A 26,210-nucleotide genomic window follows, 5' to 3' on the forward strand; every position below is an offset into this window, starting at 1 on the left:
TCTGAGGCCAGATTTGAACTTAGGTACTCCTGAATCCAGGGCCAGTACTCTATCCACTGCACCACCTAGACGCCCCGAATTTCTTATAATGTAAAATTTGGGGAAAAAAATTCAACAAAACTAACCAATAAATAAAAAAATCCTTACATTATATGTAGTATAACTCTTCCTCTCTGCCTCCATCTTAGAGTTAGTGTTATAATTGGTTATCACACTGATAAAAGAAATATTTGATAAAAAAAAAGATTTTCTTCTCAGTAGGACATTTTCCTTTTTGTGTTATTTGAATAGATTTTTTTTCATGTCAAAACTTTTCAATTTTATTTAATTGTAATTATCTTATCATTTTTTGTTATTGCTTCTCGTTTGGTTGAGTTTATCTCTTGGACCAGTGATTCTTAATTTTTTGCGACACAGACTCCTTTGACAGACTTATGAAGCCTATGAACCCTTTTTCGGGAAGATTTTTAAGTGCTTAAAATGCATAAGATTCTATAGGAAACCATTTTTTTATCTTTTTTTTTTTTAGGTTTTTTCAAGGCAAATGGGGTTAGTGGCTTGCCCAAGGACACACAGCTAGGTAATTATTAAGTGTCTGAGACCAGATTTGAACCCAGGTACTCCTGACTCCAAGGCCAGTGCTTTATCCACTACGCCACCTAGCCGCCCTGGAAACCATTTGTTTTTAAAAAAGAATGGAAGGTTTTTTTTTTTCCCCATCCAAGATCTGAAATCTATCTATGGATATCTTGGTAGTTTAGGGACTTGAGATTCAGAACCCCTGCCATAGACAATAGCTAGGAAAAATACCTGATTTACTTCTCTTCTCACTTTTTTAGTAGTATTCTTTTTATATTTATGTCAAATAGTTATTTGCAGTTTATTGTGGTTATATGATTACATAAAATATTGATCTCAGCTTAATTTCTACTAGATTGCTTTCTTCTTTGCCTTAATTCTTTTCAGATAGGGAATTTTTTCCTGGGTAATTTATTTTTTGAGGTTTGTTCTACCTTAAATTCATTTTTTAAATGAAGGATGAAAAATATTTTCAGAGAAAAGGATGGATGGTAGAGATTAGATCTCCTTGGTTAACACAAAAAAATCCAGGTTTGCTAATTTTAGTCAGTAGAGACAACTGTTTAGGAGAGGTGGGGTGGCGGGGAAGCAAAGGAGAAAGCCCGAAGAGTTGCATCTCAGCCTATTCTCAGAAGTGGCCTGGGTGAGAGAGACTCTGGTTCAGTTTGGGCAATTTTCCCATCATTTCCAATAGCATTGAAAGCTATTTTTTCACAATAGAAGGTCCAATAGACTGAAAGGTCTCACTGACTTCTTTCCTCCAGCTGATATATACAGGGCTATATACATTCCCTAATTCCATTCTGCCAGTTCAGGACCTCTACAACTTGGGTCCTCTAAGAGGCCAGTTTCCTGCTTTGCAGCTCTACCAAACCATCCCAAAGGCATAAATATTAACTGTGCTGGAAGAGGGCAACTTGCCTTGCCTTCATCTTTCTCTGGGGTCATCTCCTAAACAATTTTTGGGGCCAGATAGCTTTGTCAATCCTGTAGCAGCTTCAGTTTGTTCTTCCTGTTCTCTTGGATTTTACCCCCATTATCATAGAAGATATTCTTGGATTTCAGGTCTTTGTGTACAAATGCCTTTGGTGTATAGATATCCCAGCTTTTTGATGATTTTGAGCAACCTTTGTAATTTTGTTATCCCAGCTTATCTTGAGGATCCTTCACAAATGAGTGAAGCATGTGTCAGTGATGTCAGTGGGATCGGTTAGGAATTTATGCATATCCTCATGAAGAGCATGTTCTTTTGCCACATCTGCCTGTTAATTCATCACGTAAACAATTTGAGATGATTGTGGTTGTTGCCATTAGACAGATCCTTCCCTGTTTGTGCTCTCTGCTTCAGTAGATTTTCCCTTGTCCCTGTATATTGGGTTTCAAGATTGTGCTACTCCTGCAGGTTGTTGATTTTGTGAGAGAGTTTTCCACAGATTCTGGGAATTAGAAAGTCCATCTCATCTTCCAATTCTGGTTTACTTGCCTCTTGTTCTTTTACCTTTGCTTCATGGTTAAATCTGGGAAGGGGTTTGGTGGTAATATTGCACTGAGTGGGGCTGGGAGAGTGGAGGGTGAGGGAGCATGGTATAGAGGAGATGGTAGAAGACAGTAGAGGTTTATGACTTTGGGATGTTCCTTCTTTGTCAGGGCTTTTGGGAGGGTCATGAAATGGGATTCTATTATTTTTCTCCACTAGGATGTTGTCTGAAAGTACAAATTTAAAGAATCAGAAAATTGGTCAGCAGCTAGAAAAGTTTGTGGTGGGGTGGCAAACTATAAATCAATACTCTAAATCATACACTAAGAAAAATGCAAATTAAAACTGCTCAGCGATAAGAGGAGAGGATTGGATATATTGGGAAATGCTGCTGATATAAAAATAGTATCTTTAAAAATTTTATTTTAAAATACACTTGATTAACTTAATAAGTATTGCAGGTAAGTTCCTTAAATCATTCCTTTTTCCTTGGAAGTTATTTTGTCAAGATTTCTTCTACCATTTATTCCACTGGGCTTAGTCTTACTAATTACTAGATTCTATATTTGTAAACCTGAGGGAAAAGTTTAGTGTAAAGGTTTACCCCTGGCTTTTCTTTTAGTGCTTGGTAACAGCAATTATTTCTGCTTGTGAAAACAAAAGCAGCCACAGAATAATATGGCACCAAATCCACATAACAATTTCCCTAGCTTAAACTCAGAATTAAATTTCTTTTCTGATTTGTTTCCTCAAGTTGTGAAACAATTTTTTCTACCATTTAGACATGAGTCTGTTGTTCAGGTACACCAATTTATTACTAACCAAGTCTTAGACAGGTGGGAGGTACTTTGATATAGAGGAAAGAGCCCTGAATTTATAAGACTTTAATTTAGATCCTGGCTTTGTCTATGGACAAGTTACTTCCTTATCTATAAAATGAGAGAATTTGATTAGATAAATTATAAGGTCAATTTCAGGTAAATCCTGTGATCTGCTTCATGAAACTACTCAAATTGAGATTTCTTTGCCTTCTGGTGAACTAATAGAAATATAATATGAATCTACATGGCCTTTGGTTTTTATTCCTTTCTTTGAGGGCAGACTTTCTTTGGGTCCTTTGGTTCCCCCCCCCCCCCCCCTGTATTTTGAGAGCTGAATTTTCCCTGTTGGAGAGAGACTGGGTATTTTCTGAGTGGAATAATGCTCTCTCTCAAAGACAGGGCTCTCTAGAGAGATACAAGGTCTTTGAGATAACTAAGAAGCACTAGATAGAGCAAGCACTAGACCTGGAGTCACATGTAGCCTCAGCTGTGTGACCCTTTGCAAGTTACTTAACTTCGACACTTAGCACAAAGCCTGGCAAGAAGTAGACACTATATAGATTCCCTTCCCCTTTACAAATAACATCTTTTCTTTGGTCTCCCTCCTTCTCTCCCTCTCCCATTCAGTTTGACATGAATCAGGTAAAACTTGAGTGTCATAAACTTGTGTGAATGATGTCAAAAGCAATAAATTATTGACATGGTCTGAGTTTAGTGAAAATTATTCAGAACAGGGACATATTGTGAACAAGAAATCGGTTAGGGTTTAGGAAACATTGATAATTTTAACAGTTGAGAGAGAAAACTAAGTTACCTAATATTTAGAGCTGGGATAGACCTTACAGATCATTTATTCCAGTCCGTCTCATTTTACAGATGAAGTAAAGATATCATTCAGGTAATAAATAGCAAAGCTAAGATTTAAACACATGTCCTTTGCTTTTAAGTTCAGTGCTCTCACCATAATATCCCTAATAATAATAATTGCTTTGTTTACAATGTTTACCTTTTTTAAAACTGAGCTAAGAGAATGGTCTCTCAGGAAAGGGGGGGGGAAGGAAATTTTAGCTTAGATTGGCAAGTTTGTAAGGGTATACCCTGACTATTTAAAAAGAGATCAGGTCTTCAAACTTGGATGAATTTCATTCCAGGAGCTGAAAGAGCTTGAAAATGTTATCTTTGTCCTTTGTCAGTAAGTATAAAGAAATCTTAAATTGCAAGAGATGTGCCAGAAATCTTGAAATGGACAACTGTCCTATTTATCCTTTTTCTTCCTTTTAAAATTTTGTTTATATGTTGCCTTCATGCGCATTTATGTGTATGTGCATATGTGTGTGTGAGAGAGAGGGAGAGCACGTGTGCACCTAGAATACTCTCCTCCTCAGTTCTGCCTTGAGTTTACCTGCTTTTCTTCAGGATTTCATCTTGACTCCCTCTCTGTCTTCCTGGTTACTACAGGCTTTTCCCAGACCCTCTTAACTTCTAGTTCTTTCCCTTCTTGAGTACACATATTGTATGTTATTTAGTTATTTGATCTTCATTATTTTCATCTTTCATGGTCTTACTCATTAAAATGTGGAGAGCAGAAACAATTTTTAATTTCTTTGCAGCCCTAGCATTTAGCGTGAATGCTTAATAAACCTTGAAGACTGATGTTGTTTTCCTAGCTCTGGTTATATTACCTCATTTTGTCTTCTAGTTTTTTTTCTGTGTCCCTCATATTCTTTATTTTAAATTGGGTACTGATATTTCACTGTTTTCATGTGCCATAATTTGATTGAACTATTCTCCAATCAGTAGGAATCAAATTTGTTTCTAGTTCTTTACTACAAGAAAAGATATTCCTATAGGACTTAACTCTTCTATTTTTGGCCTTGGGCTATATACTTTGTAGTGAGATATCTAGATCAAAGTGTATGGATATTTTATTCAAATTGCTTTGCATAATTCTAGATTTCTTTTCAAAGTGGTTTTTATCTTTTTACAATTTACCATAGTATATTCATGTGCCTGTGTTTCCACAATTCCTCCAGACATGGACTGTTTCCATCTTTTATTAGATTTGCCAATTTCCTGGGTATGATGTGAAACTTGAGCATTGTTTTGATAGACATTTTTCTTATTGGTGATTTGGAACAGTCTTTTGTGTGGTTTTTTAATAACTTCCCATTATGTTTTGCAGAACTCTTTAACCTTATGCTTTAATCACTTATCCATGGGAAAATGTTCTGTTTTTCAAAACCAAGGAAGATGCAGCTAGGACAGAGTAAATAGGTGATTCAGGTAATGCCATAATTTGATCAAAATCAGTGGCATTAAAGATTCCAGCATGACACAAGCAAGACAAAAAATAAATAAGGAAATCTCAGGTTGCTCCAATGAAGAATTCAGACCTTTTGAGCCTTTTTTTCTTTAGTCATTTTGGGATTAGCACTAATATCCTAGAATGAATGTCAGCACCTTTGCTGACTTTTTAAAGGAGAAGAATCCTCTGCATTTTCTTGTGAGTCTTCAGTATCTGTGATAGAAGTAAGGCCACGTTCTTCAGCTGAATTTTGAGACTGAAGTCTCAAAATGACCTTCTGTGTGTTCCATCTTAAGAGTCAGGGACAGGGGGCCGCTAGATGGCCCAGTGGATAGAGCACCAGCCCTGGAGTCAGGAGTACTTGAGTTCAAATCTGGTCTCAGACACTTAATAATTACCTAGCTGTGTGTGGCCTTGGGCAAGCCACTTAACTCCCATTGCTTTGCAAAAACCTAAGGAAAAAAAAAGAGTCAGGACAGTCCTGCTGCTTCCTTATCTGAACTTTCCATCTCCATTGTATGGACAAAAATCCTTAAAATGGGTGTTCTTGACAGAGGTAAAGAGTGAGACTTAGAAACTACAGTAGGTATCTGATACTTCTTTTATTAGTCAATCAGCTATTTATTGAGCATATATTCTGAACTGGGTTCATTTTAAAATCTCTGGCTATGTGAGTACTCCATACCATCTGCATGCATAATAAACAATATTCCCAGGATGGCGGTGGGGTGGCAGGTGAAGAATACAAAAAGATCTTAGAAATTATTTTTCTTAAAGAACCTAACAGTCAGTGACTTTCCTTTGATCATATAGCTAATGAACTTCTGAGGCAATACTTTAATCTAAGTTTCATATCTACTTCCCTTGCTTTATCTGCTACACTATATGATCTTATGACAAATAGTACAGGCTGTCTGAATTCAGAGGGAGAGGGAGAGAAATTATTTTGGGTGGAATAATCAAAAGTAAAAAATGGAATGATTTTGTTTTGTCTTAACTATTTGCATATGTTGCATGTAAACACTTTATTTCATGAAAAAATATTTCGGCCTTTATTTTTAGGGCTACAATAGTTTCACTGGAAGACTTTGAACAAAGGCTGAATCAAGCCATTGAGCGAAATGCATTTTTGGAAAGTGAACTTGATGAAAAAGAATCTTTGCTGGTTTCTGTACAGAGGCTAAAGGATGAAGCAAGAGGTACAGTTTGTTTTTTCCTGCAGTGATTGGTCCAAAATGCTTTTTCACATTCTATATGGCATCCATGTGGCATAGTGAACAAAGCAATAGATTTGAAGGAAGATCTGAATTTGAATCCTGACTCACAGATTTACTAACTGTCTGTTCTTGGACAAATCACGTTTCAGTTTTAGGTTCCTTATCTGTTAAGTGGAAATCATAATAATGCCTACCTCACAGGATTGTTGTCAGGATCGGAAGGATTAAGTAAGACAATATGTTTTGTAAAGCACTTTGCAAATTTTAAAAGCTTATGTATAAATGTTAGCTGCTGTTATTACTTTTATTATTTTACTTTCTATTACTTTTTCCTGATCCTTACATTTTCCTGTGAGTATTTGGTGGTTTTTTGCTCTCTTAAAAGAACAAATCTTATTCTCAGGGACTTTATCTTTTTGAGTTATACATCTATATTTCTAGCCTGTAATTTTTACTTGAACTCTAGTTCTGTTTTCAAATATTTGCAATTCATTTCTATTTAGATATACTCTACTGTGTCCTTTCTTTTTCCTGCTTCAGAATTTTCTTCTATACGTCAATCTATGACTAAAACTTACAGCTTCTTTTTTCTAACTTCTATTTTTTCCTTAAGGAGCCCATGGCTTCAAAAATCTCCATTAGTTCATAAATAACTTGATATAGTTTTGTTTTGTTTTGCAAGGCAATAGGGTTAAGTGGCTTGCCCAAGGCCACCCAGCCAGGTAATTATTTTGTGTCTGAGTTCGTATTTGAACTCGGGTACTCCTGACTCCAGAGCTGGTGCTGTATCCACTGCGCCATCTAGTCACCCCAACTTGATATAGTTTTGGGAGTCCTTAGTCAAAAGGTAGCTGTTGAATTCATAGGAGAATATGAATTAGTTCTTAGTGGGAGAAAAGCAGAAATTCAAGTCTTATAAGATGAACATAATGGGTTAAAGGATAGAGAAAACACAATGGAACCAATAGAAGGAATTATAGACATAGGGAGAGAACCGGGTACTATCATTATCATTGAAGTAAAGGAGCAAAATTAAGGAATAAATTGAATGTTAAATGTGCTAGAGAAATCATCAAGGAGAAAGATTTTTAAAATGTCTAGTGTTAACTAAAGAGAAATCATTGTTGATAGTAATTCCTTGGACTAGGGTGTTTGAAGTCTTAAGATTTTAATCCATTGGAGGGATTTAGTTCTGTTATTTTAATCTTCAGGAAGCCATTTAAAAATATTTGATGTATTTTTTTAAATGAAATCATTGCTTCAGGGTGGCTAGGTGGCACAGTGGATAGAGCACCGGCCCTGAAGTCTGGAGTACCCGAGTTCAAATTCGGCCTCAGACACTTAATAATTACCTGGCTGGGTGGCCTTGGGCAAGCCACTTAACCCCATTTGCTTTCCAAAATCAAAAAACCCACCAAAAAACATTGCTTCTTCCTTTCTGTTTTCTTCATTGGTATCTTTTTAAAATTTTTCTTGTTAGTATGTTAAGAGAAAAATAATCCTGTTAGTAGTAGAACATAAATTCCATTACTTTTTCAGAAAAGCAATTAAGAAGAGATAAAATATTTTAAATTTATTTTCAGCCAATCACTGAATGTATTTTTGGCTTATCCTGATTTTTTTTTTTTGAAGCTGAGTTTGCAATGGCACAGGTAATTATTCTGAAGATTTCAAACATAGAGGCACTTAACAGTTTTTGAATGAATGAAAAAGCATTTAAGTGTATACTATGTCTAATGTAGTGTTAGGCAGTGGGAGAAAGGGCAGCTAAGTGGCCCAGTGGATAGAACAGTGACCTTGGAATTAGGAGGATGGTAGTTCAAATTCAGCCTCAGATACTTGACACCCTGATTGCCTCTTATCCAGGGCCTTCTCAAGTCGTGATTCATACCTGGTCACTGAACCTAGATGTCTCTGGAAGAGAAAGTGAGACTAGTGACTTAGCACAGCACCCCCTCACTCAGATTCAATTCATGTGCTTGTCATGGCATCATTTTTTGCTTGGTGTTCTTTGAAAATGAAGGACAAATATCACTAGGCAGTGGGGATGCTTAAACAATTTCTTCTCTCAAGGAGTTCATAATCCTATTAGACACAAAATATATAGGTTTCCTCTATAAGTTAGATCAAAAGGCTTTAGTGAATCTTATTATGCAATAAGGCACGTGGTAATACTTAATCATTGGTTTTGTTCCCGTTAATAAAACCCCATCATTTTCAGATGTCAAATCTAAAATGTTTTGATAGCGTCCAGGTGTTAAGAACTATTTTTTAATGGGTCTTTAGTAACTGTGGCTGCCAAGGATATGGTAACTTCAACATCTCTACAGGAGCTATTCTCTTTGGGACAGATTAGAAGTAGTGCTACGAGGTAGTGCTGCTATTTCTAGGGCTTTTAGGGTTACCACCCTGATTGTAGAAGGTGGATATTGATAATAATGGGCTCCTTCTCCACAGCTCTTGCTCCTCTGGATGATGGTTGTGGTACCAGCCTGGAAGCAGGACTGAAGAAACATTTTTAAAGTTCTAAGACATCATTTAAATACTTGAGTCATTATATTAACCCAGTAGCTAACTTCTGATTAAATAAATAAGAGAAATTTGAATGGTTTAGAGAATTTATAATTGAAACATTATTGAAAGAATGTGTATATTCGTGGTGGCTGTCCATTCAGATAGAACTTTTAGAATGTTATTCTATGCTTTGACTCTGTTACTATAGTTTAACTATCAAATTTTCCCCCCCTTAAATTGTAGATTTAAGACAAGAACTAGCAGTACGTGAAAGGCAACAGGAAGTAACCAGAAAGTCGGCTCCTAGTTCTCCAACTCTAGATTGTGAAAAAATGGATTCTGCTGTACAGGCCTCCCTTTCTTTGCCAGCCACTCCTGTGGGGAAAGGGACAGAGAACAGCTTTTCTTCACCAAAAGGTTTGTAATTTCTTGTAGAATAATCAACTTAGAATAATTTGATGATTAAGCAGGCTATTTGAATATGTTGATAGATCAGATTTATGGTATCTTTGGCATATTGATAACTTCTAAGGGAACTCTTGTTTGAAAAATTAATTTTACCAGTTCAGATTGATACCTATTCTGCAATTTGTAATCTTAGAGAGTTGCTTGAGGCCCTTAGAGGTTGACTTTCCAGATCACATAACCAGGAGGTACAGCTTGGAACTAGACTTTCCTGACTTGGAAGCCTGCTCTCTATCAAATATGTTGTTTAAATGAGTCTTTATTAAAAGGGTAGAACACTCCCCAGTCAGTAGGTCAACCAGCATTATTAAGTGCCTAATATGAACCAGGCAAAGTGCTAAGTGCTAGGTTTACCAAGAAAGCAAAACTGAAGGAAAAAAATAACTTTTACTCTCGACAAGCTCAGTTTAATGAGAGAGAAAACACGCAAACCAACTATGTTCAAACACGACATAGGAAAATTTGGGGGTAGTCTCAGAAGGAGCTACGGTTATACTACACTGGGAAAAGGCTTCTTGAAGAAGGTTGGAATTTAACTGAGACTTGAAAGAAGTCAAGAGGTGGAGATGAGACTCTACCAGGCATTTGGGACATAGAATCTGGAAAAGTGTCTCCAACATAGGTAGAGAAGAAAAAGGAATAAGCATAAAAAGGGCCAGGTTATTAAGGACTTAGAAACCAAAAAGAGCGAGTATAACCCACTTTTGGATGAGTGGACCTGCCAGAAGAAAACATAGGGGAAATGTACAAATCAAAAAAACATTTTGAGAGGAAAAACTAATATTTTTTTAAATTTTTTTTTGTTTTTTTGCAATGCATATGGGGTTAAGTGGCTTGCCCAAGGCCACACAGCTAGGTAATTATTAAGTGTCTGAGACCTGACTTGAACCCAGGTACTCCCAACTCCAGGGCCTGTGCTTTATCCATTATGTCACCTAGCCAGCCCCAACTAATATGTTTTTAAATTAAACAGAGTATATAAAATTTTTATTAAATCCTGAAATAAATAATAAAAATATACTGTATACTGTAGTTGCAGGTAGAGAACATCCAGGGAAAAGAGGAAACCAAAGAGAGTGACTTAAAGGGGGAACAAACATCTAAGCAAAGGAAAAGCAGAGAGAGAGAGAGAGAGATTGATTTAGAAATGGAGAGAAGCAGAATGGGAAAGGTATTAAGAATAAGTGGGAGAATTAAGAGAGAAAAGAGAGAGGATCAAATATCTCACTTTGCCCTAGGTACTGTATTTCCACTCCACCAAAAGGACTTTGTTCTAAGTTACCTTACCATCGATTTCCTTCTGGCTCCCAAAGACTCTCCAGTAATGAGGTGTAGCTTTTTTTTTTAATTTTTGATTTTATTTTTTAGAATTTTTTTGTAAGGGAAATGGGGGTTAAGTGACTTGCCCAAGGCCACACAGCTAGGTAATTAAGTGTCTGAGGTCGGATTTGAACTCAGGTATACTCCTGACTCCAGGGCAGGTGCTCTATCCACTGTGCCACCTTGCGGTCCCCAAGGTGTAGCTTTTTGAAAGGCATTTATCCCCAATCAGCCAAAGCAGCTTTGAGTCCTTTCAGCAACATATTATCTTTTTTTCTCTCCTGTCATTTGTTTAAGGTTTAGGGCAAATCTTAAAGCAGTTTCAGAGGTTCTATTTGTTTTATTTGAATTTTGCCCTCCCTTGTGGGTTGTGATTGGGGTTGTTAATAGCATAGTTTAGCTCAGGCCTTAGGTTATAAGTCCTCAGAACTGGAATGAAAAAACTCTTAAGTAACTTCCAACCCAGTGTGTTTTAAATGAATAAAATACTCATTACCAAATCTAGAATAAAGGAAAAGAAACTTAGAACTCTTTTTGAACTTATAGCCAATAAATTTTGACTCATTGCTTAAAAATTTCCCTTTAGTTATTACTTTGAAAGGCATTATAATATACTATTTTTTCCTAATTTTTTTGTGGTGTGATTTTTAATATTCAGGTTATGAAGTCTTTTTTTATTTATTGTAGTCCATGGTGAGAGTTGATGTCCAAAGCTAATTTCCACCAGACTACTTTCTTGTTTGTGCAATTATTTTCATCATATAGGGAGTTCTTTTTCTAGATATATTTTTGAGTTCTCTTGATACTATTATTGGGTTAAATTATTTCTAATTTTTCCTTGTCTATTCTGATGTTTTGATGTACTTTTATGTTTTCAACTAGTACAAAATAGCTTTGATAACAACTTTATAATACAGTTTTAAGATAAGGAAGTATTGTTCCTCCTTTTAAAAAATCCTTAATATTCAAGATCTGTTGACCCTCCAAATAAATTCTGTTGTTATTTTGTCTAGCTTTGTGCTATGTCATCCCTTTGGCAGTTTGATTTCTATAGCATTAAATTTTTTTTTTTGTTTCTGTTTTTACTAGGCAATGGGGTTAAGTGACTTGCCCAGGGTTACACAGTTAGGTAATTATTAAGTGTCTGAGGTCGGATTTGAACTCAGGTCCTCCTGACTCCAGGGCTGGTACTCTTATCTACTGCAGCCACCTAGCTGCCCCCTATAGCATTAAATATTAAATTTAATTTAGGTAGTTCTATTTTACCCTTGAATGCCAAATATCCCTCTCAGTTATTTAAATTGTCCTTTGTTTCTTTAAGGAATTTTTTTGTAATTCTTATTTTATAGATATTCCCAGGTATTTTATGTATTTTGTGTTTACTTTGAATAGAACTTTCTAGTACTGTGCCTTCTATTTTCTTTTTGTTACATAGAAACAGTGATATCTGTTAGTTTATTTTGTAGTCTTCAACTTGATTGAAACTTGTCTTTTTTTTTCCTAGATTTTATTTATTTATGTTGAATTTTACAATTTTTCCCCTAATCTTGCTTTCCTCTTCCCCACAGATAGCAGTCTGTTAATCTTTACATTGTTAAACTTGTCTTGATAATTCACTAGGATTTTTAAAACATCATCATAAGTACAGAGAGATGGGCTAGACCTGTACTTTCATTGATATAGGGAATTACCAGTTGAAGAAAGTCCTTCTAATTAATGCAGATAAGCACTTATTCTGCAATTTTAAATCTTAGAAAGTTTAAAATCTTTATAGTGTCTCATGTACTGGTAGTAATAGTCTCAGGGTCATGCAGTCAGTACAATACTTGAGGCAAGGATAGAATTTAGATCTTCCCTAAAGCCAGCTCTCTTGTGCTTACTAAATCTTGCTGCCTTTAATAGTAAATCATCATGTCATTAGTAAAAAGGGGTAGTCTTATCTCTTCTTTGTTTATCTTTATACCTTTAATTTTTTCCCCCTTGTTTTTTTGCTAGTATTTCTAGAATTGAATTAAATAACATCAGAGAAAGAGGCAATCCTTAATTTTACTCCTGGAGTACTAGTAAAGCTTCTAGAGTTTCCCCATTGTATATTATAATAATAGCATTTGATTTTAGGTGACTTAACTATGCTTTTTACTTTGTAGAATTTTTTAGTATAAATGAGTTTTATGTAAAAACTAAGACAAGTTTCAGTCAAGTTGAAGACTACAAAATAATGGTACTTATTCAATTGTATTATTTGGGATAAAAAAATATGATTCTTAGCATACTTTTGCCCCTTGTACTAGCATTTTGAAATCACTGTAAAGAAAGGGGATGGGGTGGAATCAAATCTATAGTATAATGAAACATTGGAGTAGAACTTTTCGGAGAATTTGTTCTTATTTATTTTATTTGTGTTTTGACTTTTTCAGGAGAGTAGACACGTTCCCTTTTCTCATCTACATAAAATTTCAACTTGATAGTCTTGGCTAAAGAAATAAAAATTAGTATATAACTTTAGACATATTTCCCCTCACATTTTCCTGTGCCTGTTCCATCTACCCATCTAGCATTTTCTCTTGTGCCTTGGTAAAGTTCTTAAATCTCTGTATTTTATCTCCAAAATGAGCTTTCTGCATTTTCAAATGAGATAATATATTTAAAGTGTTTAGGGGAGCAGAAAATACTTCAGTTATTCTTAGAATTGCATGAGCAAAATTCAATTTTGAAATTGGTAGTTATATATTGTATAGATGAGAGCACAGGCTAAAGGTGTGTGTATCTAAACAGTTTAACATCTACAAAATCTATTCTATATAGCTTTATAGTTTATTTTTGCTTTCAATAGAGAGCAAAATCTGTGGTAAACCTGGTTATGACTTATGCCAATGCTGAATCTGTTTTGCTATGTTGCCTTTGAAGCAGGAGACACGAGAGAGAGAGGGACATGTATGTACATCTAGGACTAATTTAATCCTAAAAAAGTAGGAGTAGGAGTTATATAATGTTATGCTTTTGATGAGTAAATGTATTATGTACAAAACTTTTTCCCTCTAGGTATACCAAATGGATTTGGTACTAGCCCATTAACTCCTTCTGCAAGGATATCAGCATTAAATATTGTGGGGGATCTCTTGCGGAAAGTAGGGGTGAGCACTCATCTTTTATCCTTTTAAGTTTCAGTTACCATGTAGTTACTCTATTATGTTGGAAGCAACATAATAGATGAGATATTAAATAGTTTAGATGTTTTTTAAAAATCTAAACTGAGAAACCATAGGATATAGTCTAGACTTTTTAATAGAAAACTAACTCCATATTTCAGTTTTTTGGTTTTTTAGCAAGGCATGATCACTCAAACTTAATTATTCATTTGATTGAGTTTTTCACCTCTCCTCCTTTTCCTGCCTTGGTGCTTATCACAATAAACCTTTTGAGGTAAATGGGAAATGGGAAGGAGTTCAGGTTCACCATCTTAGATTCATTGTTGGTTGAAAGTTCTCTTTAAAATAATGGAGTGGAGGGGACAGCTAGGTGGCGCAGTGGATAGAACACTGTTCCTGGAGTCAGGATGACCTGAGTTTAAATCCTGCCTCAGACACTTAATAATTGCCTAGTTGTGTGACCTTGGGCAGGTCACTTAACCCCATTGCCTTAAATAAATAAAATTTTAAAAATAATGGAGTGGAAATTGGGAAAGAGCTCATTATTCTCTGCAATACAGTGATCCAAGACAGTTTTAGAAGACTTTTGATGAAAGTACTGTACACGGCCAGAGAACAAATAGAATCTGAAATGCAAATCAAAGCATAATATTTTTCACTTTATTTTTTTCCAAATCAAAGCATAATATTTTTCACTTTATTTTTTTCCATTTTTCGCTTCCAATTTAGTTTGTGTCTTCTTTCCCAGCATGCCTGATATAGAAATATATCTTGCATTCTTGCACATATATAATATGTATCAAATTGTTTACTGTCTCAGGAAAAGTGAGAGAGAGGTTAGGAACTTAAAACATTTTTTAGAATGAATGTTAAAAATTTTTTTGCATGTAATTGTGGAAAATAAAATATTATTTAAAATTATGGATTGGAATTCAAACTAATTTCTCAAAACAATTGTTTAAATATTTTGTGAATAGTTGTGAGTATATTGTAAACCTTAAAGTGTGACATATTTGTGAACTATTATACCATGCATGTGTCCATAGCTCCTTTTAGTCATTGTTTATTACAAAAATTATTCTTTCTTTTTTTTTTTCTCTGTGCCTTATTTGCCCATGGGAGTTGAAATTGATCATATAAGTTAACATGATTTCTCCATTTTGGCAGAAAGCCAAAGTTTTTAGGGACCGTATGAGAACCCACCAAAATTTACTTTTTTGTTAACATTTTAATTCTAGACATGAAGTATAAGATGAAGATATACTAAAGTCTAACAATATTAGTAAAACTTTTTTAGTTTTGTGTAAAATAGATTTCCTTTTAATTTCAGATTGGAGTTTGACTTGGGTTTAAATTACAACTCTTTTACTATCTGTCTAATCTAAAAAAACTAACTATATTTATAAGAGCTCAAAGGAGATGTTTAAATAATGTTAAAATTTTTATTATCACTCCCATGTAAGAAGTATACATTTTGTTGAGTTGAAGACCAGATAGAGAATTAGGAGTGAAGTTCATCCCTGCTTTTAACCACTTTTTTTGTTACAATTTTTATTTATTTTTTATTTTTTTTAGTTTTTGCAAGGCAATGGGGTTAAGTGGCTTGCCCAAGGCCACACAGCTAGGTAATTATTAAGTGTCTGAGTTCAGATTTGAACTCGAGTACTCCTGACTCCAGGGCCGGTGCTCAATCCACTTGTGCCACCTTGCCATCCTTGTTACAACTTTTATTAGTTGTTAGGGTTGGGTACTATAGTCCTTCTTCAGAGATTTTTTTTTTTTTTTTTTTAGGTTTTTGCAAATGGGGTTAAGTGGCTTGCCCAAGGCCACACAGCTAGGTTATTATTAAGTGTCTGAGACCGGATTTGAACTCCTGACTCCAAGGCCGGTGCTTTATCCACTGCGCCACCTAGCCACCCCCAGAGAATTCTTACGTAATGATTCATTAAATTTATAAAGTGTTTTAAGCTCCTTACAAAGAAACTTATTTTATTAGCTACTTAATATTTGATGTTAGCTCTAGTTTTTCTAAGTTTGTCATAAAATGGGAGAATGGTGTCAATTATCCAAGAAAAATGGTTTGAAATACAGGTTCTAATATGCAGATACTGTTTTGACAAGCAAATTATTCTTTTTTATTTAGGCCTTAGAATCCAAATTAGCTGCTTGCAGGAATTTTGCAAAGGATCAAGCATCACGGAAATCCTATATTTCAGGGAATGTTAATTGTGGCCTGGTGAATAGCAACAGCACAAAGTTCTCTCGTTCAGGGCATACATCTTTCTTTGATAAAGGGTAAGTTCTAAATAACATATGAATTAATTTTTTTTGAGTAAGACATCAGGAAAAATTGCTGAATGACTAAGTCTATTTAGTGAAACTTGGTGCACTTGAACATTTGATACATAAATATACTTAGTTGCACAAATCCAGAAAGTATAAACCAATGGAAACTTGTTAAATTTAATACAGATCCCCTGAGATCTGCATGATATCTCATTATTAACCAAATTAGACTTACTATATCTTACTCCCTTTAGACCTCTGTCCAAACATTGGAATTCATGTACAAGATAATAGACTCATTTAAGAATGTAATTTACCAGAGTTGCCTTACTTGACCAATGGGGATCATGCTCTTCTTATTGATTCACCAAAGAAGAAACTTTGGGCTAGGTGAAAGAAATAAATGCTTCTAAAGGCACCTCTGATTCAATAGCTTTTGAGGCATTTCTTTCTATCACTAAATATAACTTTCTCCCAATTTTCCCTGTGAAAGCAAAGCATTAGTTATTATAAGATTTCATAGACTTTAAAAAGGGAGCCTGTATTTTTGTTTCTCTTATTTGCTGTAACAATTATATGAAGTGTGTTAACCTCAGGCATATTTAAACCTACTCTAAAAGTAGTTTTTTTTTTTTACTGTTTTTGCATAAAATAAGTAATTTTTCTTTATCTCTTGGAATTTTTTGGTCATATTTCTGACATCATATGAATAATTTTTCAGGCAGACTTGAAGAGTGGCTATATTTTACTCTGATTTTAAGGGAACAGAGAAGATAAAATTTTTTGTGAAGGTTTCTGTTTATCTCAAGTGCTATGGAGAAAATAAAGGGACATCCTTTATATAAGTTTTGGGTATTGGAAACTATCCGATTTTATCTAGTAACTTCAGATTTTCTCTAATACAATAGTTATTTTCTCTCCATTTTGAGTCATGTTTTCTAGAAAGTCTATCAAACCTTTTAATTCTATTCCATGGGAGCTGAAATTAAACCATAATTTCACTGATCAAGTGCTTTGTTATCTTAGAGACATACTAACTAATATGTATTCCAATCAAGAAGAATGGAAATCAAATTAGCTACAATCCAGAATTCCATTCTCATTTTGCAGTTCAGATTATATGAAATTGTCTCTAGTTATAGGAAGCCTATTAACTTGATGGGAATAGGGGGAAGAGGAATGGGTAGATGATGGGAGGATGAAGGAAGATTTTGAACTAGAACTCAACATACTTTCACATAGAAGCAATGTCTTAAGTCTTGGTTTGGGGTAATCAGTACAATATTGTTTGTGTGTACTAGCATTATAATATAGTATGGTCTGAAGATAATTTTGTGGATTGACTAACAATCAGTCAAAATATTTCTGGTGGGAAAATAGATAGGCTCTAATCACCTTAGCTATAGATAAATTTTGGGAGCTCTAACTCTTCTATAGATTAGGAACTTTATTTGCTTATGCTCTGTCCCTTTCTCAGGGCACTGAATTATGGTTAAGAAAATAAGACTAGTTAAAAACATGAAGGAAGATAAATATGAGTCAGATGTCATATTAATTCCTAGTGGGCTGGGAGGACTCAAATGGAGGTCAGATGGTACTCTGATGCTTCTTCTGGGCAAGTGGACAGACACCCTCTCTGACTTCAGTTAACCTGAGATTCATTTATTGCCATTTAATATTTGTCATTATATGCCAACTTTGGAACAGTATTAAAATTTTTAATTGCATTGTTTATGATTAAAATAAAAAAAACTCAGGAGATTTAAAATTATATTTTTTATTGAAATTCTAATGGAAAAAGATTATCAACATAATCTTTACCAGCCTTGAGGACATTTCTCTATAGATGACTATTGATGGCTGTTTCTATGGGTGACATATTGATTAGACTGAATAATATCTAAGTCTTACCATTCTGAAACATTTCTAACATTTCATCTTCCATGTTCTTTTCTCTTGACCTCTCCATTTCCTTCTCTCTACAAATAACTCTAAAGGACTTCTTTGATAGCTATTAAGATTCCTATCTTTTTTCCTTATTTATGAGTTAGCTTCTTTTCTATCATCTTGCTTCTTTGACCTGTTCTCTAGGCAGCAAGCATAGGGCTAAGAGATTGTTTAATAGGACATGGGTTCAATACCTTCCAGTGGCATTTTGGAAACGTGGACATAGAAGCATTAGTGTCTGGCATGTTATTTAATAAATACTTTTTGACTAATCTATTGATAACTGTGGCACCAAGAAAGCCTTTCTGCCAGGGTCAGCTTATATAATTTGGGTCTATCTCTAGGGAATTTGATTCTTGTTTCATTCAACACGAGATGAATATGTAACACTTGCAGGCCTTTGTGTTGGTAGTATTGTTACTTGATGAATTTTTATTCAACTATATGAAATCATAGTATTGATTAGTATTTTGTTTTTTTCTTTTCTCTAACACAACTCTTTAAATGCATCAGTTAGTGATATAAGCTCTTCTGTATATGGATTCAAGTCTACTTCTATGACTATTTTGCTGCATTTTCAAGCATTTTATCTCTCTGGGATTCATATTACTCATTGAACAAAGTGTGTTTGACTCTAGCTCAGACTTTGTTCTCAGAAAGGGGGTAGAAGTAGGGAAGGAGAGAGAGTGATTCAAAAAGAAGTCAAAGCTTAACTCCACTGCCTTGCAAAAACAAAAGTCAAAGAATAAATTTTGATGGGGAAAATTGTGTTGGTTATTAACTTTTTTTTTTTTTTTTTAGATTTTTGCAAGGTAAACAGGGTTAAGTGGCTTGCCCAAGGCCACACAGCTAGGTGATTATTAAGTGTCTGAGGCCGTATTTGAACCTAGGTACTCCTGACTCCAGGGCCAGTTATTAACATTCTTTTGTATGTCACTTTATTCACAGCACTGGCCCAGTAATTGGTAATGGTACTGAAGAGCATATACATTTTAAGAAAGTTTTAGTGTAAATTCAAAAATGACCAGAAAGAAAAAATATTATGTCAAACAAGCTATAGACTTGACAAATTGGAGATAATCTCAGAGAACTTTTTCACCCACTGCTTCCCTTTGAGAACTAAGGTCTTTTTGACTTTATACTGTAAATTTTGAAGGTATAATGATCCTGTAACTTCTGTGTGTCGTTTGCATTGTAGGGCAGGCTCTACAATGAAGCTTTCTTTATTTCTTTTCATCTTCTATTCCTTCTGTCCTTTTAAACAGAATGCATGCCTCTGAAGGGCAGGTACTATATTTTTACCTTTTTATTTTATTTTTAATCACCAGTGCTTAGTACAGTGCCTGGCCCTTAGTAAGCACTTTCTTAGGTTTTTTTTTTTTCGGTTTTTTTTTCTTTTTCAAGGCACATGGGGTTAAGTGGCTTGCCCAAGGCCACACAACTAGGTAATTACTAAGTGTCTGAGACCGGATTTGAACCCAGGTACTCCTGACTCCAGGGCTGGTGCTTTATCCACTGCGCCACCTAGCCGCCCCCAGTAAACACTTTCTAAACTTTTTTTGACTGCCTACCTGACAGTGTCAAGACAAGGGGGTGGGCTGGTGTCTCTCTGCAGAGGAGGTAGAACTCAGTAAATTGCAGCTTTGTTAGAAAAAAAAGTTTTATAGTTGTCTTTCTTGGTCTGCTCCATCTTTCTTTCTTTTTTGTTTGTTTATTCTTTACAAGGCAATGGGGTTAAGTGAATTGCCCAAGATCACACAACTCGGTAATTATTAAGTATCTGAGGCCGGATTTGAACTCAGATACTCCTGACTCTAGGGCCAGTGCTCTATCCACTGCGCCAGCTCCAGTCTGCTCCACTCTGAAAGAAGTACCACTTTGCCAACATTAGAAAGAAAGCACTTGAGGAAATTGTTCAGGGAGAAGAATTAGAAGCAATTGAAACGACTGTCTTTTTATGTTTATTTTTCATCTTTTGAGGGGCAGAATTGTAAATAAAGAAAAATGAATAGAGAGCTGACTTTTGAAGTCCAGAAGACCTGGGTTCAAGTCTTTCCTCTGACATGTACTATATGTGAATATGACCTTAGGAAAAAGTAACTTAGCCTCTCAGTCTTCTGAGTTGCAAAGCAGGGGCAGATCAGTGTTGGTAAAAGAGTTTTCCTTGGGGCGGCTAGGTGGCGTAGTAGATAAAGCACCGGCCCTGGAGTCAGGAGTACCTGGGTTCAAATCCGGTCTCAGACACTTAATAATTACCTAGCTGTGTGGCCTTGGGCAAGCCACTTAACCCCATTTGCCTTGCAAAAAATCTAAAAAAAAAAACAGATTAGAAGTAGGATTTAGTAGATATACCTTGGTAAATAGGGTATTTGGCTAATTGCATGTTCTTGTTAATTATGGCATAATCAGGAACTCCTTTTCGTTTCAGCCTGTGCTGTTATACATTTGTAAAAAACATTTTCTGCCACAGTATGGTATATGAATGATAATGGAATCTTTTATTTAATGATTCGGTATTATGTAGTGTTTCAAGGGCATCTTCATGAAGGTTGCCATTTTGCAAAATGGTTAGTTAGATACAGAAGCTTTAGGATCATAGGTTGTAATTCTACTGGTCCTGGAACACATCCTGAAGTAAACTTAAGTCTCTATTAGCTTATAGATTGTAGAAAAATTCTGATTATTTGAATTTTTTGGCTAATTATGGCTTTACTATTATTAATTCTACACAATATGTAGATTGCCACATTCACATTAAGCCTATTCCCCTTCCTCCCAACAATTCTTAGTTCTTCCCTATTGTATCAGTTAATGAAAAGAGGTATATTCTGCCATTGGTTCTCCCTCAAAAACAAATTGCCAGGGGTTACAGGCTTTCACTTACAGAGGTAGACTAGCCTTAAAATGTCCCTGAAGTTTTTGCTCTACCCTTGGCTTGGATTATACAACTACTTACTGATTTAAACCAGTCACAACAGTTGACTGTGACAGAAAAAAATAAATGAATAAATGACCACACCCATTGTATAGATTTGTTTTTCTTGACAGTATTTATTATAAGGGAGAGCTTTTTTTGGGGGGTGGGAAGTTATTGGGGTATTGGGGGAATAGAGTGGTGCCCCCCCCAAAGGAAAGAGTAAAAATTTTTTAAAAAGAACAATAATGAAAGCTGAAGGAAGTTCATAAAGAGATACATAGTAGAGCAGTTTTGGAAGTATTATAATATGCTTTTAAATACTGTGTTGATTATATACTTTGAAAACCTAAGATGTATATAATAGTGATTCATTGTTCCATTTAGAATCATCATTTTCTGTTTGCTTTGAGTCTGAAAACGATTGTTTGTCAAGTTCATAATAATTTTTAATTAAAATCAAGACAAAACAAAATCAGATTGCCTTTTGATACCTGATAAAGTGTGATAATAGAAAGTAAAGAAAATATCTTATGTCAGCCAACAGTCTTTAAACAATCAAATTTCCTGTAGGTTTTATGCACATTTGCATGTGTTAATTTTTCATGAATATGAAAATAGTCTGTGTGTTGCTATTTACATAAATTGTTTCCTTTTTTCTTTTCTTAGGCAAGAAAAAGTCATATTCCCCACCTTGTTCATGGGTAATTGAATTATTCTGCTGTGGTTGGGTACATTGTTTGAATCCTGGTGTCTGGTAGAAGAGAAATTAACCAAAATTCAGCATACTAACTGCATGGGCCTGACTCAATTCAATTCAGCAAATAAGACTTGCTCTATGCCAGCACTGTGCTGGGTATACAAAGACAAAAACTGCCCTTAAGGAACTTCTCTTCTCCATTTTAACCAGTGTATAGACCATTAGTTACTTGTTTTGAATTGACTTCATATTGCTAATTACATGCTGCTTTTTAAAAGACCTGGGGCAACTTCAGTTCTGATTCTGTTGTCTCCCTTCACTCAGCCAACAAATCCATTCTGTTGCTGGATCTTGGTGAAAGCCCTTATGCTTGGATTAGTGCAAAAACTTTTGTAACTGGCTGCTGAGCCTGTCCTCATACCTGACCATCTTCCACTCTGCCTGGGTTTGCCAGGGTCATACTGCTAAAGTATAGGTCTGACTATGTTACCTGCCACGATCAAATATAAAGTCTTCTCTTTGACATTTAAAACTCTTTATAACCTGAACCTGTCTCCTTCTTTCTCTTCAGTCTTCTTATACTTCTTTCCCTCCACACACTGTACAATTCAGCAATACTGGCTTACTTGGAAATCCTTTACACTGTATCCCATGGCCCCATCTCCTTTCCTTTGATGACCCTTATGCCTGGAACGGTCTGTTCTCTCCTTTCTTCCCCTCTGTTTCCCTGATTCCTAAATTTAGCTCAAAGTATACCTTCTGCAAAAGACTTATGCAGAATCACCTGCTACTAATGCCTTTTTTCAGATTACCATCATCTACTATGTATGTATGTATGCATGCATGCATGCATGTATGTATAAACATGTAAGTACACATGCTAGTTAATGTATATGTTGTCTTCCCCATTAAAATATACACACACACGCACACATACACACACACGCACACATTTTTGTCTTTCTTTGTATCTCTAGTGTTAGCACAGCACACCTGGCTCATAATAAGACCTTAATAAATGTTAATTGACTGACTGACTGACTGATTTAGTTCTTTCTTTTGAGGAATCTGCAACTATTTTTAAATTTTCTGCCTGTATAACTAAGGTGAATGGGGATTATTTTTTAATGGTCTGGTAATTAGACCTATATTTAACTCAGTCTTCTGATGGAAATCTCAAGAAAGACCTAGGTAGAAATATGCTCTAGGAATAAAGTTCATGGTTATATTTTTAATTCTTCCTTCTCTTCTTTCTCCCCTCCCCCTGCCTCCATAATAAGTTGCTTATCCATTTTTCTTTTAGACAGAGCATAGATTATTTTTCTTGATCCTCACAAAACTCAGATTTAGATGACATGGTACTAGAGATTAATATGGTCAGGACTCTAGGGAAGGTGGAGTCAAGAGTCACTTACAATCTGATGTAATTTTGTGAATTTCATATTGTTGATCTAATATTTTTTGCATTCCAAAATCATGACTTGTATGTGTTTTATTATTCTTTATGCCTTCTTTAGGAATCAGGAGTTAGACCTCACAGTGAGTGAGAGTGAAAATAGATATAGGGAAAATAGATAAAGTTTCTCTTGTGATTTCCTATTTTCAAAATGCCAGGCATAGTGACATGATGAAAACTGAGTCTTCCTAAGTAGCAGTTTGTCTTCCCCCATTAAACTTCACTCAGAGCAATGGTGGTTAGCTTTGATGGTATCAAGGTACTCTTCACATTTCAGAATCAGGAGGAAGCATCTTATAAAGATTGAAGTATTGTAGAAATGAGGCTAGTAGTCTTTTCTCAATTGAAATTGTTCTTCCTAAGACCTGATGCAACTCTTTCATTGTTACAGACTTAAAAGTTCTCTTTTGTTTTATCCTTTTCGTTTATTCCATTTGATTCATTCAACACTATAAAGTCAAAATACTGCTGGGAGATTTAGGTTCTACTCCAGCCTTTGACACTGTAGGATCTTGGTCAAATAATTGTAGAAATGCAACTATTAAGACAGCATGGTATAGTTAATTGGTTCTCAAAGTGTGATCCAATGACCCTAAGGATCCCCTGTACCATTTTTTTTTTTAGGTTTTTGCAAGGCAAATGGGGTTAAGTGGCTTGCCCAAGGCCACACAGCTAGGTAATTATTAAGTGTCTGAGACTGACTGCAGGGCCAGTGCTTTATCCATTGCACCACCTAGCTGCTGCCCTCCGCCCCCCCCCCCATATCATTCAAAGTCTTTAAGATCAAAACAATTTTCACAATAATACCAAAGATTTTTGTCTATTAAAATTCTCATCACTTTTGAGAGGCAACTAGGTGGCATAGTTCTAGAGCCTGGAAGTCAAGAAAACCTGAATAGAAATGTGGTCTCAGGTACATACTAGTTTTGTTATCCTGGGTGAGTCACTTAACCTGTTTTCTTCATTTTCTTCAACTGTAAAATTGTGTTAACAATACTTAACTCTTAGGTTTCCTTTTGCCTTCTTCTCTGTGAGATTTATTTTTCATAAAAGTTATGTTATCCTGAAATGGATTTATTGATATTTTAATGAATTAATTTTAAAATCAGTTTTAGAAATTTATAAGTTTTAATTTTTGGTAGATAAAACCCATATAAAAAAAGCTCAATAATTTTTAAGAGTATAAAGTATCCTGAGATCAAAAGATTTTGAGAACTCCTGATCTAGTGGAAAGTATGCAGACTTGAGAATCAAGCCAGGACAACCTCTGTCTGACCACACATTACCAGTTCTGTAACAACTGAGGCCTCCCCTTTCTTATCCTCAGTTTCTTTATTTGTTAATGGTGACAGTGGCTGAAGTACCAACCTCATTGGTTCATTGTGAGGTTCAGATGATATGTTTATAGTGCTTTTTCCAGTTTTAAAACCTTAAGCAAGAACTAGCAATTATTACCAACTTGTTTTTCGGTTGGTAGAGCTTGACACCTCTAGATTTTGATGATCTCTTATTTGAATTCCTCATCCCTGCTAGGAGTGCCATTATAGTTGTTGAAGAGTAGTGTGACTAAAGTATTTGTCAGCTTAGGGAAAGTGTGGAAGGCCTGCTTTGTAGCCCTAGCACTTATGCTTACTATCTGTTTGATTTCAGGATGATCACTTAGTGCTTCAGTTTTTGTTTTTCTATTTTTTGCTTTTTTTTCCTGTAAGTTGAACCTTGAGTCAGATAATCTTTAAAGTATTTTTTTAGTTTTGTCACTTCTATGACTACTTCAGTGGCATTTGTTATTTAGAGGCCTGCTAGAAGCTTATGGCCAGGGTTCATCTTAAAGTCTGCAAAGTATATTTTCTTTTAGAAAGAATCCCCATTTGCCAGGAATTAGCAGGAAATTTAAAAAATTTCTGACCTTGTTTGTCAGAATGGTTTTTTTTTTTTTTAGTATCTTGGTATTAAAAAGTGGCAGGGGGGCGTTGAGTGGAAGAGGAGGGAAAGAAGAGAGGTCAGGAGCTAATTGTGACCTTTTTTATAAGCATCCAGGTTTTAAGAGTTTCAGTAGTCATTTTGGAGAAATTGAAGGAAAGAGTTGTGTGTGTGTGTGTGTGTGTGTGTGTGTGTGTGTGTGTCTGTCTGTCTGTCTGTCTGTCTGTCTTTAATCTATTTCCCTTGAGCTCAGCTTTTTGGCATTTGGTACCACTAAGATGAAAAAAGATAGGTGGCTCCTTCTATGAAATTGTAGAGCATTAAAGCAACTGATCATGAAGATGTGTGTTGGGAATACTGAATCTGCCAAAGGTTATAGGATGACAAAATCTGAGATTTTGTCCGATAGTCTTACAGGCTTTATTGGACACATTGGACATATAGTGAGAATATGAGTATGATTATAATATATATAATTATGAGACTATTCGTCTTTGAATTCTTCATAGAACCTCTGGGTCTTGAAGTGAAATGTGTATGTGTGGGATTAGAAGTCTTGATTCTTTGAGATTTTATTTCTTATGCCTTTGTGCTTACTCAGGAAGTAGAGAAAAGGTCTCAGTACAAAGGAAATTTATTGAAATCCTGGCACTCAGAAGAGACTACACAAAATGGATAAATAACTTATTTAATGGCCTGCCATACAGTGTATAATCTGAGTTGAAAGAATATTCTGAGGTCATCTAGTTCAATATGTACTTGAACAAGATTTCTGTCTTCAACATGACTAGCAATTAGTCATCCAACCTTTACTTGAAGAAGGGATTTCCCTTTCTAATATGAGGAATCTGCTCTCCCAAAGCAATTCTTTTTTTTTTTAAGGGTTTTTGCAAGGCAATGGGGTTGAGTGGCTTGCCCAGGGCCACACAGCTAGGTAATTATTAAGTGTCTGAGGCCAGATTTGAACTCAGGTCCTCCAGACTCCAGGGCTGGTGCTCTATCCACTGTGTCACCTAGCCACCCCCAAAGCAATTCTTTACATTTTCAGAGAGCTCTAGTTGTTACTCTTCTTTATGTTAAATTGAAATTACTTTTTGTTATTCATAATATCATACCATGATAGATAATAGAACTGGAATG

General features: G+C 35.2%; 1 protein-coding gene across 5 annotated transcripts in view; it reads left to right on the forward strand.

Moving 5' to 3' along the window:
- Positions 1-26,210, forward strand: part of NDEL1 (nudE neurodevelopment protein 1 like 1) — an 88,081-nt gene that overhangs the window by 56,154 nt on the left and 5,717 nt on the right. For 4 of the 5 annotated variants that reach the window (XR_012476068.1, XM_074225588.1, XM_074225585.1 and 1 more), the window contains 4 exons: positions 6,245-6,381; positions 9,157-9,330; positions 13,741-13,832; positions 15,991-16,142. Coding sequence is in view for 4 of the 5 variants with exons in the window: in XM_074225588.1 (XP_074081689.1) it covers positions 6,245-6,381; positions 9,157-9,330; positions 13,741-13,832; positions 15,991-16,142 (555 nt within the window). In the remaining variant the exon portion in view is untranslated. Of the gene's footprint in view, positions 1-6,244; positions 6,382-9,156; positions 9,331-13,740; positions 13,833-15,990; positions 16,143-21,663; positions 21,699-26,210 lie in introns of all 5 variants that reach the window. The other variant, XM_074225587.1, reaches the window with a different exon arrangement.

Source organism: Macrotis lagotis, chromosome 2 (assembly GCF_037893015.1).
Source record: "Macrotis lagotis isolate mMagLag1 chromosome 2, bilby.v1.9.chrom.fasta, whole genome shotgun sequence".
NCBI classification, from domain to species: Eukaryota; Metazoa; Chordata; class Mammalia; order Peramelemorphia; family Peramelidae; genus Macrotis; species Macrotis lagotis.